This window comes from Mauremys mutica, chromosome 3, assembly GCF_020497125.1.
Source record: "Mauremys mutica isolate MM-2020 ecotype Southern chromosome 3, ASM2049712v1, whole genome shotgun sequence".
Lineage (NCBI taxonomy): Eukaryota > Metazoa > Chordata > Testudines > Geoemydidae > Mauremys > Mauremys mutica.
In genome coordinates, this window is record NC_059074.1 from 128,248,823 (window position 1) to 128,265,466 (window position 16,644).

General features: G+C 38.0%; 1 protein-coding gene across 15 annotated transcripts in view; it reads right to left on the minus strand.

Moving 5' to 3' along the window:
- The window catches only part of WDR27 (WD repeat domain 27), a 227,850-nt gene that overhangs the window by 118,655 nt on the left and 92,551 nt on the right, over positions 1 to 16,644 (minus strand). For all 15 annotated transcript variants that reach the window (XM_045008729.1, XM_045008731.1, XM_045008728.1 and 12 more), the window contains exons 22-23: positions 13,488 to 13,585; positions 8,953 to 9,055 (exon numbers count right to left, since the gene is read on the minus strand). In XM_045008729.1, the coding sequence (XP_044864664.1) occupies positions 8,953 to 9,055; positions 13,488 to 13,585 (201 nt within the window). The remainder of the gene's footprint in view (positions 1 to 8,952; positions 9,056 to 13,487; positions 13,586 to 16,644) is intronic.

Consider the following 16,644-nt stretch of genomic DNA (forward strand, 5'->3'; position numbering starts at 1 on the left):
TATGATTGTGTTTAGACACTCCGACTGAGACTGGGGTCTCACTGTGCTTAGCGCCATGGTAACATTTAGTAGGAGACAGACCCTACGTCTAAGAATTTACAATCTAAACAGATAAGATGGACAAGGGGTGAGAGAGAAGATGTATCATTATCCCAATATTACACATGGGAACTAAAGCACAGAGAAATTCACTAACTTTCCCAACATGACACAGGAAGTCTATAGAAGAGCCAGGAAACTAACCCAAATCTCTCAAGTCTCAATGCAGTGCGTACCCACAAGACCATCTTTTCTCTGCAATTATTTTGTTAGAGATGGAAAAATGAAAAGAATCTGGATGGTATGCCTTTGATGAACTCGGGCCTTTGTTTCTTGTTCCAAAGATTTTAGGATTGGGGATCCAATCTACAGTGTGATATTCACAACTATTCTGACACTTCTGTCCATTCATATTCTGTCATCATGAAGTAGCTGAGGTGGTGATTAAAATGATTACCTCAGATATCAGAACTCCAAATTACTAAAGAAACATTTCAATCTTAAATGAAAGAGATGGCTACTAAAAACAGATGTTTGTATTCACCAATGTCACCCAAATGGTAGCAACCACTCAAGTGTGTAAGAGACAACATGAGTAGGTATTTAGCCAATAAAAATAAATAAATTTTAAACCTTACGTTAACAGGAAATACTTTAGATGCACTTCATCCCCCACCCAAAAAAAAAAAAAACAACCCACAACAAACAAAAAAAACCCCACAGTAAACCAACTTTAAGCAAATTTTCTGTAATTATGAGAATTTGAGAGGGACATTTTTAACAGGTATGTTGCTCTGGTATTTATGGAGTAACTTCAGTCAACCAAACATCAAAGAAGAGGGACACTGTCAGTCTATTTATGGTTAGAAAGTTAAATTGCAAAAAGCAAAAAGTTAAAATCCTTTACATGCTAAGTGTAATGGAAGAATATTGAGATACTTGAAATACAAATCTTAAAAACAGAAGAAGGCAAAATGTTGACCAACAACTAACAGAAATAGTACCAACCATTAGCCAGAAATCATTCTGATCTCTAAGGGAAAAAAAACAAACATTTGGGATTCTGGAACAATGTGTATGTTAGAATTTTTCTAGCAGACTGAGCATAGTAAAATGCATTAAGCAACATCCCTTTCATTCTAGAAAGAAAAGAAAAATAGCAAAGCACTTTGAGACTGATCCAGCTCCACTTGAGCCAATAGCAGTCCTTCTACTGACCTTGAATGGGAGTTAGATCAGGCCACTTGTAACCAGAAAGGAAGAAGACAGAATCGGAGAAAATCTACCTCTAAATCTTCCAATTACTATACAGAATGGAACTTTTAGTGAATAATATATAGACAGAAAACTATCCTTCAAAGCCCTACAAACTGGAAAAATGGAGTGCCAACATTCACAGATTATTATATACCCAGATCTCAGTGCTGAAAGAGAAATATCCTTCCCAAACAAAACAAAAACAAAACAAAAAAAAAGAAAGCTGAATTGCTTCTGGCACTTACAGGCTATTTATCATAGAGATCTGTGCCAAGGGTTTCTCCGTCTTAGTGACAAGGGACTTCATGAAGAAAAAAGTCATTTCTCATGTCTCTGCAGTCCACGGGAAGGCCATCCAGGTTCTTAAGGAGCCATTATATAGTCAGACAATATTGTATGTCTTCAGTAAGCCAGTGGTCTGAATGAGCTCTCTCCTGTTATCTACTGATGAACTGGGGGAAAAGACCTCAGGAACAGACCACATTTGCATAGACACACCTATTGTTCATTCTAGGTGATCAGCAGACAGACCTGCTTTGCCAAAGTGATCAATTTTGACTGTTTTTGGTTAAAATTCACCTAAGTCTTGGACACAGGGATAATACAATGTTATTTTTACTGTATGACTAAAGGGCAGAAGAACTGTATTTAATATGCCCTAACTGAGAAATCACCCTCAACTGATCCTCACTCACTGTGCGGGGGCGGGAGTGATGCCAGTCCCATCTGAACAACAGAAAGGATGGGAACAGGTGTTTCTACATGGTGGTGTGAACTCTGTTTAAAGGGTCCTAGATGCCATAGGACCTTTTCCCTCCAACGTTTACAAACAGTTGATTAGGCTCAATTGAGAGTCCTCGTTTCTTGTTAATGACGACTAGAGCTGTAATCACTGATAAGCTGATCTAGGGGGCTGAGTCTTAGTCTTGGTGTGGGGACAGGATTATGGTGAAAAAATGAAGAGGAGGCAGCAGCAGTGAGGTTCCCTGCTAACTAGTGAAATCACTAAGAACTGGGTTAGGTGGTGGAACCTCAGAACATAGCATTGCAGCCAACAGCCGCAATGACAGCAGTGAACATAGGTGGAAACATCACTTGAGCACACACACTTCCCCTCAGGAGTTGGAGGTGAACCCACCCGAATGCACACCTAGACCCTAACCTAACAAACCGTGAGCAGGGTGCAAAAGCGGGAAAAGGAGAGTGGCATACTGAAGGGACACTTGTCCACTGGACTTTCATATTGCAAGGTGGGAAACTAAGGCAAAATGTGCCCAAGATTCTGTGGGGGTAGGTGTTTACTTATTGTGTACATACTTTTGAATCATTGTTGTGTTCTCCCAAATTAATGCTGTGTTACCTCTCGTCTTAATAAAAGTTTTCTTTTGTTATACACAGATTCAGTGCTTGCGGGTAGGGAAGTATTGCCTTTTACAGGTGCCCGGTGTAGTGTTTAGTTTTTCTAGATTTCTGGATGGGGCTCAAGACAGTTCTGTTTTGTAATATTAAGAGAAACCCCTGGATATTGACCCTTGTTGCTGCTGTCACCACCTGGCAGAAAGTATACATATACTTTAAATCAGTGGTTCTCAAAACTTTTGTACTGGTGATCCCTTTTACATAGCAAGTCTCTCAGTGCGGACTCCCCCCCCCATAAATTAAAAACACATTTTTATATATTTAACACCCCATTATAAATGCTGGATGAAACACAGGGTTTTTTGTGGAGGCTGACAGCTGGCGACCCCCCCATGTAATAACCTCACAACCCTGAGTGGTCCCAAACCCCAGTTTGAGAACCCCTGCTTTAAATAGATGCATTTGAGATTGGCCTAGGAGTGGTGTTCTATCTGCATTAGGTATCACAGTAGTATAAGTCTCTCACACTCTATAGAATGTATTTAGCCCAGGTATTATTCCCATTGTACAGATGGAGAAGAAGCACAGATAGATTAAGTGATTTGCCTAGGGTCATATAGGATGCTTGTGGCAGAGCAAAAATTGAACCCAGATATTCTATTGCCCAAGCTAGTGCTCTAACCAGTGGACTATCCTTCCTCACAAGGAGACAGTCTCAGGAGATAAATGCTGAATAGCACTCAACACTTTATTATAGCTAAAATTCATTACCCAAGTTGAATGATGAATTATTAAAATAGCTATGTATTGTAAATGTCAAATCCAATAAAATCAGTTAACAAAATTGGGGGTGGAAGGAGGAAATACAAGAAAAGTAATTTTAAAACTATTCAAAATGAAAGAATTCTTTAGAGTATGTATTCTTAGAACCAAAATACTGCTACCATATGGTTAAGTAGATGACGAAAATTAGCAGTCAGTCAGCATTATATTGTTTCACAAAGACATACTGATAATATAAGTAATACATATCTAGAAAGTTATACACTTTGGTGAAAGAGCATACAAAAATAAAACTGTTTTTGAATTCTATTACATAAGAGAAAGATAACAAACATCACACAATAACAATAATGAATTTATGTTACCAGTTTGAAGGTAATCCATTTGGGAAAACCTTTGAGACAGCACCGGATTTATAGCTGGGTAAAAGGATTATAACCACGTAAATGTGTGTTGGCACATCACTAAAATGTACAGGTTGTTAGAACTAAAGTTCTATAAAACAGCAACTTCGGTAGTCATTTAGGCTTAAACATGTCAGCTTTCAAGAAACTATAGGTTTTATGTTATGCCAAAGCCAGAATTTTATGTCTGAAACAAATTTGGCTAAAGTTATGACTCTTAGAGCCAGGCTTGCATTAGGTGGTGGGAAGAAGTGTGTTATAGGCACGGTAGTGGCTGGAGGCATTATGCCCATAAAGACTAAGAACAGGGATAATGACTCCAGCGTCACTTGCACTCTCATTACCACAGCCCTCCAACCACAAGCTGATGGGAAAGGTGTTGGGATCATAAATATGTTTACACCAGCAGTCTGCACAAATTCCCTCTGTCGGGACTGCTGCATGCTGATAGTGATGCTAGAACAAGGTGTGTGGGCAGCTGTATTATGACTGCCTCCTGTTCATGATCACTGGAGTGGGAAGAACAGGCTCCACACACTCTCCAATTTTGCACCCTCAACTCTGGAGCACCCAAAATTTGATTCTCTGCTTCGAACATGTTTAAAACTACATTACCATAAGCAATCCTTTAGCACAGTGAAATACACAGTGAAAATGCAAAAAGCGACTAGAACTTTTTACACAACATGTACATAATTATAATGGTCATTAAGGTTGAAACCATTCATGCTAAAAAACAGCTTCAGTCCTTCAGTGCAGTCAATGTAAACCACTGCAATCAGGCAAAGTCCCACTGGAGTCTGAGACTCCATGTGGGCACAGGGGTGCATGCTACCAAGCTGCATTTCAGGACTGAGGCCAAATTGTGCCCCTTAAACTCTATAGTTCAAAGAGACCTGGAAAAAATGAATCTAAATATAATTAAAGACCTAAATCTTTATTTCTACATTCCCCACTTTATTTCTGCAATCTTGGAATTTACTCAAAGGTATTCAAAGAAAAAGAAACCCGAAGGAAATAATTTCTTGTATAATTAAACCAGTCGGCTAACTAAAACCTCATTAAATACAGTATAGGAAAATGAAGCCAGGACACACATGCATTCAGAAATGTGTGCTTAAAAATAGTTATTTCCCATACACTTCAGATTTTTCTTCTTCTTTTAGATTGTGATCTCTTTGGGCACCAAATGTTTCTGCAAATGTTTTTATACAGAGTTCAGCAAAATGGAGCACTGATACTGGTTGGAGCTTTTGTTTCATACCCTTAATTGTTTTCTATTTAGAGACTTGAAATGATCCATTTGATTGGTCTGAAAGAAATTACCACATCCATTTATTTATTTACAAAAATCAAATTGACAGCCATAAGTAAAAAGGCTGTTTTAAAATTAACATTTCTGGTTTAGCATGCTCTATAATCACTGGACATGATTCTAACTAAATTCAGGACCAGGATGCTACAGGTATCTGGTTACTGGAACTTATATTTTTCACGCTATGAAAACTTTTCTGTTAGAACTGATCCTGCCTTCACTATCAACTGCTGTCTGACACCAGAGAGCATTTATTCTGACAGGACATGGTCAATTAGCAGAGGCCCTCGTCCCATGGGCTGGACCTCCTGCATGTACTGCTTCCACACCACTGCACTGGAATCCTCATCATTAACTAGTAATAGTTCTGCCAAGTGAGTCAAAAGGAAACAGAGCTCTTGCTCAAACCAAACAGGAGCTGTGGTGAGTTGTTCTTAGCAAAAAATAGGTCTAACATACTTCATAAGAAGGGGCAAAAAGAGGATAGCATCTGCAATTCTTTGTTTATAGTAACATGATTCAGTGATCTGTTTCTGCACCCCGTGGAAATATGGTTTCAATTTTGCTTTTAAATCAATGTTGCCAACACATTTTCTTCCTTGTCAAACACTTCTCTTAAAGTGAATACAAAGACAGTTTAAGATTAATGTCTCAATTATATTACAGTAGTGGCTCGTTTGGTTTCAAATTCAGTTCACATTTGTTCAAAGAAGAGGTGCAAGCACTGTGCTTGATAAATGGAATCACAGATGGCTTTAAGATACATCATCATTACTGACTTGTTGGGCAGAGAAAAAAGTTACATAAACTTCTTTCCAGAATCCAGTGCTTGAAGATAAGGTCTTTGCCCATGTTGCTGTATTTCTTACACCCTTACAAAAATTTCCTCAGCTTCTGCAGATGCTCAAGTATAGAATATGGACTATAAGAGTAGCTGGCTTTAGATATTCTGAAAAACTGTTTCAGTTACAGCTCGATACAACTGTCGGGATGTTATTAGCTTTGACAATATGTCTGGAATGTCAAGTGCTTTGATTTGTTTTTAAATTTAAAAAGAACAGTACAAATTATAAAGTTTATTAACTTTCAACATTTTAAAGAAGTCCTCCTAAAAGGATACAAACTAAAATATTATCCTACTAGACTGGATAGTTTCAGATCCTTTGGTAAAAATCAAATAATGGAGTTCTAAACTTTCTGAATCGTCAAGAAAAACTGGTTCAACAAAAAATGATGAATGATATCTAAACCCACATAATGCAATAATATTAATATCCAAAATTCCAGTGCTGGGACTGATTTAAGTCAAACATAGAAGTATAAATGTACGGGCAATGAACAAAGAGTGCTAAGAGCTGAAGTGTTTTCGGAGATTTCACTGATTAGCCCCTAATTTATTTTCAGTCTCAAGCACACAGATATTAACAAGTTTCTGTAATGTGCCAAACATCATATATAGTATTTATATCCCACTATCCAATGATCTATGTTGTTAACAATGTGAGTTGCAGTAAACAGTGGGTTATAATAAAGTTAAGGAATAAGGTGCACATCAAACATTTGCTGTTACTCCTAGAATATGATGAATGATTTTTTTTAAAAACCTGATGTAATGATTCAGGTTTCCTAATATCAAATTATACTTGAGAAAGCATGCTATAACACTGTATTCATGGCTCCTGACCTGTTCAAGACCTCTTAGCAATTGGCTTATGAGTAAAGCAGAACCATAGGAGTAGGAGTGCCAGTTGAAAGACAACAAGCTAACCAGGTCAATGATTCTCTGTCCAGAGCCAGATGCAAATTAGAGCAACCCAGGGGCTGCACTGAAATGCACTAGCTGACAGAGTCCCATAAAGACCATATGCCAGCTGTGGTAGCTGGAATGAATAATGCATCATGCTCTAACCACTTTTACTCACCACCCACAACAAATCCCCCCTAGCACCAAAGGGTGAGGAGAGAGGCATAGAAGCTAACTCAGCTGACTCCACACCTACTGGGGACTCTCCCATATCAGCAGTATCCCAACAGGACTTGAGGCAGAAAGGGAGCAGAACAGGGTTTACAATCTGGTCATATGTATTTTTATACTACCTATCATGGGCCTTAGTTATCAGTCTCAACGAATAATTTACATATCATATATAAATCAAGAGCATACAGTTGAAACTTCAAAGCACCAATTTAAATTATATTTCATCTTAAAGGGAAAAAAAAACCTCTCTTCTGAAAATGACTTTTTTTTTCAAAGAACATTTTGAAAAGCACATTTCCAGCATTCAGACAACAGAAATATCAACAGAACTTTAATTACTACAGATCCTCCAGGCACCAAAACACTTGCCTGCATATGGTGTTAGGAGCCAGGGTTTCAATAACAGTCTGCTATTGCAGTTACTTTTGCTTCTGAATTTAAGATCAATGTTTGCTCATCCTACTCATATAGCCTTAAAGAGTTAACTATAAAAAGTATAGTATCAGAGGGGTAGCCGTGTTAGTCTGGAGCTGCGAAAAGCGACAAAGAGTCCTGTGGCACCTTAGAGTAACCACAGGACTCTTTGTTGCTTTTTATAGAGTATAGATGAAAGTAAAACAGATTCCCTACCAAAATGCTTTGAGGAGATTTATGTTCAATAGAAACCTGATCCCACATGGTGCAGAGTACCCAAAATATATATCACCAGCCGGAAAGTAACTACCCTCTAGTGAATCAGTGATGAAATGGAGCAAGGGCTGCTATCAAGCGTAAGGGTATAGTCAAAATTATGCAAAGAAACGCATAGCCTATCAAAATTTACATTATTTGAATACTTGTACAAATTATAGTCTGCTTTTATTTGAGAGTGTCTGCTACATCTAAAACAAATGCACATATACCAGAAGTAATTATACGTGACAGTAGGGTCTGATGGTACCAGCCAATGAGAAAAGAGAAACCATCTTTAAACAAGAACACCCTCAACTGAACTTGTACATTGGGATTCATTTCCAACAGGATCTAAGTACAGCTAAATGCCTTCTCATTTTTCATCTAGGTCACTGATTCATCTCCAACCCATTAATAAAAGTCATCACCACTTGAAGGCAGTTTGGCAATCTACGCAAAATGAGTTTGTAATTTCTACACAGTTCCTATTGTTCAATATGCACATCACAGGAATTGCCATAACTGGCACTATGTGCCATCCACTGTTAGTGGTGGTGAGAACTCTGAATCGTGCATTGCATAAAATGTAATAAATAAGCCTTTAAAAACTGTTCTGAATTCTGAGAGTCTGTTGCATTTTCAAGGAGAAATGATGGAATGTGAACTATTTAAAAGAAAATTATTTTCTCTGCCATGCAAGAAAATGCACTGTATGTCAGATGCAATGTATACATCTTTATGATGTCAAGAATCAGATATGTATGCTCTTTCAGGTATTTGGAATCCAAAACATATCTACTATTTTTCAAAGGTAAGTAAAAGTTTATCTCAAAGGTTCAAAGTGCTCAAACTAATACAGACACTCTCTCTCTCTCTCTTCAACCAAATGAAAATGCAGCCAACAGGCACACAGCACATTACATAACAGTAAAAAGACAACACCATTTTGGCCAACACCATGAGGGGAAGCCCAGAGTCTGATGAATGTGAAATAGGATCCCTGGTATTCAAAGAGAGCACACAAGATCTCAGTTTTTCTGCTCTTATCTAAGGCCCCAGAAGGATGCATGAAAGGACACTTTTTGTGCATATATTAGAAGCAGCTCTATAGTTTGCAATAAAAGTCATAAAATATTATTACGCACGCTTTTATCTTCTGATCCACAGGCTATGAATTGCCCACAGGGAGTGACAGCTATTCCACATGGGTGGCAGCGGTTAATATGTCCATCAAATCGACGTTCACACCTTTAAGGGAATTAAAATAAACTGAATTAACGCTGGCTAAAAAGTAGTTTTTTAAACTAGCTGCAGAGTTGGTAGTTACAATCACTTATTTTTGTGAAGTTTTGCTAAATTCAGATCAATATCTGCCTAGTTACCAATACAGTACTAGAAATTAAATCTTCAATATCATTTTTGCAGGCAGATAGGAGTAATTGATGTTAAAGGAATACAATAATCTACTAACAAATTTGAAACACTGGAAAGTTAGAATGTAAAGTTACCAACTTGAATTTTTCCGTTTGAGATTTAAATTTTCTGGGATAGAGACAAAAACACTCCTGTAAATTTAAATCTGGGATCACCCAATCAGCAAATATTCCAGCCACAGTTTAGTAGACCAATTTGACTCAAGCCCAGTGCTTAAATTCTCTGCTAATGTTAATACACATAAAGGGTCCAACTTCATTTGACTCAGGAAGCTCCAAAACTCCTCTCTCTCTTATGTGAGTTCTGGACACTGTGTGCCAATTTCTGTACTGCTACTTCACAACATGCAGTGTATAGTTCTCTACAACTACTGTATGTCGAAACAGCACAGTCAATGGACTGCACTTTCCTACCTTAACTATTAATTTGTGAATTGCTTTTAAACTTGATATGTCTAAATTCAGCTTGAATGACGTTTCTGAAATATTACTGCACTATATTATAAACATTTTCAATTATATGGACTTTCCAGATATATCTGTACAGAATAAAATGGTACATCTTTATGAAATTTATTATGTGCCAAGATTAAGTCTGTGGTCTTCGCAGCAAGCTGTAGCCTCTAGAATCACCAAAACAATGTACCGTCATTAAAACATTCTTATACAGAAACTTTCTGTATGCAGAGTACCAATTTAGTTTAAGCACAATAGCAGAATTATTTTTCTCATTGGGATTTTGGATATACTGGTACATCGTGGCATACATTTCACATTGATTTGTAAACATTATATAATTATATAGACGCTTAAAATCTATCAGACAAAGCAAAAATGAGTGGTAGCGAAAGATCTATTGTTGAGTTAATTATTACTGCATTTCCTGTACAATATTCATACTGATGAAGACTTACAGTATACTTCCCCATTTACGTGCTATTTTTGCACTGAAGCAGTTAGTGGAAAAATTTAGAGAGAAAAGGAAAAATATTCACATGGTGTTCATTGATTTGGAAAAGACCTTTGACTGAGTTCCACCCAGGGGTGGCTCCAGGCCCCAGCATGCCAAGCGCGTGCTTGGGGCGGCAAGCCGCAGGGGGCGCTCTGCCGGTGCTGCGAGGGCAGCAGGCAGGCCTGCGGGAGGTCCGCCGAAGCCGCGGGACCAGCGGACCCTCCGCAGGCAAGCTGCCGAAAGCAGCCTGCCTGCCGTGCTTGGGGCGGCAAAATGCCTAGAGCCGCCCCTGGTTCCATCAGAAGTCATATGGTGGTGTCTGAGGGAGAAAGTGGTACCAAAACTTTATGTGTGGCTTGTTCAAGCCATGCATGTAGATGCAATGTCAATAGTGAGAACTTCTAGTGGTGAAACAGATGAACTGCTAGTAAAGATGGGCATGCATCAGAGATCAGCAATGAGCCTTTCTTCTTTATCCTTGTCTTGGATACCCTGACAAGGAACATACAGAAAGAGGCACCTTGGTGGATGCTGTCTTCAGATGATATTCTATGCAGTGAGCAGAAAGACAGTCTAGAAGAGGATCTTGATAAATGGAGAGATGTGTTGGAGAGACATCGGGTCAAAATAAACAGAAAAAATAGTATATGGTATGGCATTTCAATAATGTGAACACTGAAAAATTATCCTTGAAACTAGAAGGGCAGATAAATACTGAAAATGCAAAAGTTTCAAGTATCTGGGTTCCAGAATCTGGGGTAATGGAGGATGAAATTAGAGCTAGGATAATTAACGCTGGGTTCAAATGGAGGGACGTTAAGTGGTGTAATGTGTGTCAGGAAAATCGCTGGTAATCCCTCAGAGTTTGATGATTGTCTTCCATAAAATGATAGCCAGTTATCACTGGCAGATCCAGAGGTGGCTAATGAGACCAATTCAGGATCCACAGATCTTTTCACAGTTGGGGCAGACATTTCCCGGTGGAAGGGGTAGACCTGGATTGTTGACTCAGGCTGCAATGCATTCTTTCCTCCTTTCCCATTTCTCCGTTTCCTGTTGTCTTCCTTGGATCTCGAAATACTGGGATCCTTGCCACAAGGTCCTTTTCCATTTTGGTCAGTTGAGGGCTTGGGTTTCCCATGAGTTTTATATCAATATAAATGTTCTTCATGTTGGCTTTCAGGATGTCTTTAAAACACTTTTTGCCCACCAAAAAGTGTGATAGAAAATACCAGTAGGATTAAAAGGGGAAGATCTATAAAACAGTGGTACATCCAGTTTTAATGTATTGCATTGAATGTTGGGCAACAAAGAAGAAACTTTGAGTAAATGATCTGTTCCAAAGGAATGCAAATGTTGAGATGGATTAGTGGTGTAAGCAAGAAAAACCAGGTCAAGAATGTATATGTTAGAGACATGTTCAAAGTAACACCCATACACAAAAAAATGACGAAAATCCATGTGTTTTGTGCTTTATGGACATAAAACCAAAAATTTGTAAAGTGCATAACTGTTCAATGCCCCTTTACCGCAGACTTCTTCCATGATAAATCAGAACACTCTAAACTCAGCCATTTTTTAATTCTCTATGTGAATAACACCTACTGGAGTAGGTAGAAAGGGGAGAGTAAACTATTTTCTTCCTTGCGTGAACTAAAAAAAGACTAAAAATTCAATTTTTCCAGAAAATTCCATTTGTGAGCAGAGCAAGGACAGAAAATGTCATCTGAACAGGAGAACATTTTAGAAGGTTATAAGCTAGTGAAAAGCTGGGGATAACACAATCTTTTTTGCAACTTTACTACAACAGTCACTGCCAGTGAGCGTTATAGTTCACATTTACAGACAGGTACTTAAATGTGGGCCACAAATGACCTGCTTTAAATTTTTTTTAATTTAGCCATCTGAACTCAGTGAATATAATGACCCTGCCAAACTAAACAAGAAGCAAGAACATAAATAAATTATTCCCTTCCCCCCAGGACACATTTAATTGATTACCCAGCTTTTATTTTTAACTACTTTACCATTCACCAGCTTTGCTTATATTAATATTTTAAAAAGGAAAAGGCAGGTAAGTGATCTGTGAAAAGTTCTCAACTCATTTATTACTCTTCTAGAATAGTAGTTAGACCAGCTGATTACAAAAACATAGGAACATAATAGTTTCCAACCACAGAAGTCTCCAGTTTTATTACTTTTTGACATTGGTGTGGGTAATAAGGCGCCATATTTTGGCAAGACCTTACATGCCCTTCTATGGGCTTAACAGATCTTTTACAAACAAAATAACTGAAAATAACATCAAGTATTCCTTAATAAAAAAACCAAACTAATAATCAATGCATACATTACATTTAATAAAAACAAAAACAAGAAACCCAAGAATATCACTTAAAACCAATGCACCTCCCCTCTCTTTCAAATCAGTGCTCTAAAACTCTTTTCTTTTAGAAATATTTCCTACCTAACCCTCCTCAACAGAGATCTCCCCAAATCTTCCCTTTTCTGAGCCGCTGTCCCTCCTCTTTTTTTTAATTTGGTTTGGGATTTTTTTGCGGGAGAGGCAGTGGGAGATCTTTTCTTGTGCTAGATTGTATTTTGGAGGAGGGGAAGTCTGATTTTAGAAAGCACCACATACATTTCTAGCTGAGTATACATGATTCATAATAATAATTTAGTTACATAAAAGTCCATTCCCATTTTAAACACCAGCTCATATGGTGATCTGTTACAACAGGTAGGCTGGCACGATGTTTTGGAAACACTGTCATTGCCATAGCACAATATACTATTTTATATTTGAAATAAGTGATATCTGAGGTAAATATGTGGCAATAGTTGACAAATGTTGACTGTTCAATGGCTTCTACTTTAGTGAGCTTCCCTGGGCAACCAAGGGCTAAAATGTAACTTTTATTTTGTATAAACAGTTAATATTCTAAACAATCTGAGATTATCCTTTAAAAGAAAAAAAAAAGCTCAAGATTGCAAGCCTGATTCCGCACTCCATTATACTAGTTTTATACTGGAATAGTAGAAAAACCACTTATGTAACGAAGAGACACATCAGGTCCTGCATATTTACTATAAAGAAAAAAAAACTACTTTTGAGTTTACTGTAGCTACTGCTGGCTAGCCATTTTCTTCATATAATAGTTAGCATATGCCTTATATGTTCAGAGCATAGTACAGATATTAACGAATTATACCTCACTTGTTTAAGAAAGTATGAAGACTCTGAATAAGGATAATATCTGACTTTTTAGTTCTAATGTAAGTAATCCGGCCTTACCTCAGTGTTCTCAAATCCCACAGTTTGATGCCATCACCAGTGGCTGTGGTCATGAAAAGATTGTAAGCTTCAAGCGGCTGAGTGCTAAAAGCTGATCCCTGTAACATAAGAAATTTCTTTCAGATGGCAGCACTTCAGGTGTTTAGAGATTTCATGCATTCAGTTAAAATCTACACAGACATTACCTACGTTGAGCTGGAATATAAAACTGGGGCTTTGCAACACCGTCAGGGTTCAATTTGTATGTACTTCACATGAGTTTGCCACACACCATACCCTTCAGGTTCTTCAGAACATGAACCTTCAAGACCACCTCTCTAAAACTCTTTTCCTGTAATGTACCCCTTGCTAAATTTAGAACTCTTTGCTGGAGGAAGTATCTGTTGTAAGCAAATCCATACTACAGTCCTTCCACGGTCTTCACACAAAGAGACAGGTTGCAGCCTGACCAACAGCCCTTAATAAGGCAACAAGAACAGGGAAACAGCTACTTCCATTGGCAGGAACTGACACACTGAGCAAAAGAACTTTTAATAAAGAAGCTAAGGAAACACTTGAGGTTCCTTAGCAACAGTTCATGCTAGAAATTATGGAACACCCCACTGAGCATGTAGTCATTAGAGAACCTCTTTTGGCTCTCTAACTACCTTGCTAAGAATTATGGAATACATGATCAGCATACCAGCTGCTGGCAGTGAGAACAGGAATACTTTCGCATCTCACACTGCCTTATTGAGAGGTTCAGACCATATTTTCCATTTTCCACAAAAACTTTATACATAGTAGGGGTCAGCAAACCATAAAACTCCCTCCTCCCTGCCCCCTTCCACAAGGAATTATCATGCTGCCAAGCCCTTGGGTTGAATACTTTACATTCTGTCTCAGAGAAACACTGTAGATGGGTCAATCATACAAAGGTGACATATGTTAATGTTCTCCACCAAAGTATAATCCATCTAAGAGTGTAATAGCCATAGAATGACTAAATATGTTTTTATATATGCAAAACAAGCAAGGAATATCTTAGCAACTTTCAACTTAGTTATGGTGTTTGTTTGGGGTTATAAACAGAACTTACATCAACATGCAAACAAAGAAATAGAAGAAAAAATAAAATGCAGGGATTAACCACCTCTACAGAGCTAAACCCTATAATAGAGGAATAGGCCAATACCAAACAATGGACCAAACTCAGCCCTGGCATAAGTTGGTGTAATTTCCATTGCCTTCAATAGAAGTTACACTCGTTCACACCAGGACTGAATTTGGCTTCATGTCTTTAAATAATTAAATCCAGTCTAACTCCTCTCATTTGTAAACATCCATATTGACAAACCTTCGTCTTTTTTTGCTAGCTACAAATCTTGTTACCAGGAAACTAAAACTAAACAGTGCAACTCCCCTCACCACCCATTCAAGTTCTTGAATTGGCTGCATACAACAGCTGCCAAGAATCTTCTGTTCTTCACAAGAGCTGGAGTACAACTGGGAAATACTCCAATATTTAGTCAATGGATACTGAGCACTGCCATAAAAGTGATCTCCAGATAGAGTAATGATAACTCTAGAAATACAAATTAATTCCCCAAATGGCAAGGTTAAATGAGGCATCCAGCATTCACTTAATAGACTTGTAATTGCCTCCCCACCTTCTCTTTCTTGTACAATTCTCCTTAAACTGAGAATCCCCATCTCCTGCTTCATAGGATGCTCCAACATGCACTATGCTGCTGATTTAACAGTATCACAGAAGTCAACTGGAGTATGGAGCCAACAATTGTCTTGGGTGTTGTAACATTATTTCATATCTCCAAACTGCAATATGGCCAAAATACATCAGCTCTTTTCAACTGATAACTGGAAACAGGAAAATCTAATTCCACCCTGTCCCACAACCCTCTCCTCAAATCTTCACTAACTTCTTGTCCATTTCTGTACTCATTGCAAAATCTCCCTGGTAGCCTCCAAGGGCCTTTTCAGCATCATGTCCCTTGTGCTTCAGTCTCATCTCTTCCTATTCTCTAGACTATTCACTGAACTCATTGAATTCCACTAGTTTTAATTCTGTCCTCCTTCCATTTCTGAACCTGGGTAATTGATTTTAGGTCCAAGCTCTCCCCCCTGTCCATAATGCAGGGCAGACGCATGAGACCTTATTTTTTCTGTTGCCTTGCATCTTATATAGTCATTTGGTAGTGTATTACACACAATTCACACTTACTTTACACAGGTGTAAATGATTTCACAATATGCAAGGTAGCAGAAAAAAAATCAGACAAGCCCTTTTCAAACCATCTCTCTTCTCTATGGCTTGTTAACACTATGTCCCTTTAAATCTAACTCCTAACTCTCTTAAACTTCTCTATTCTCCAATATTCTAGTGTTCCTGACACAGAATTATGATGTCCAGCCATTATTAGATGTTGTCACTACCACTGCTGAATAAAGTCCTGCATATGCTGCTTATATTTTCAAGCTGTAAGCCTGTGTGAAGTATTTTCTAAAGACACCAAACAAAACTAATTTTGCATTGCTTTTTTTTTTAAAGGAAACACTACATCCAGGTGCCTGTGTCTAATCAAAGAATGCTAGCTTACCTACCAGTAACTGGAGTTCTCTATCAGAATATATTGCTTCCATGAATGAATGAACACTCTTAGATCTGCACAGAAGAGTGCACAAGTCCAGCAAGGAAAATCTATTTAGCCAATGGTTAAAAATGATCTACTTTCACATTTACTGGCACTATTATATTTGGGCACATTACTGTGAACTGCATTTTTCATGTGTTTGTTCAAGTGATAGTACAGTCCCCATGAGGCTATAGGACCCATTGACTTCAGAGGGACTTCTCACATACTTAAAGTTACACCTGTGCGTAAGAAGTTTGTTGAATTGGGGCCAAAATGCTGAATATTGCACAGCACATGTTAAGTGATGCACACAACAGCATGTCAAAAATTGATGTGTAAGACACGGAACACAGGAAAATTATCGGACCTTGTATTTTTGAAAGTACTTTTATGTGGTTACAAGGTTAGTCTCACCTAGTAACTAGGAGTAAGGCCAAAAATGGGAATGCATAGATAAATGCTTTATTTGCATGCTGAGAAATGAATTTGATCTCATGTCTCCTCATTCATGCTTACTTTCCACA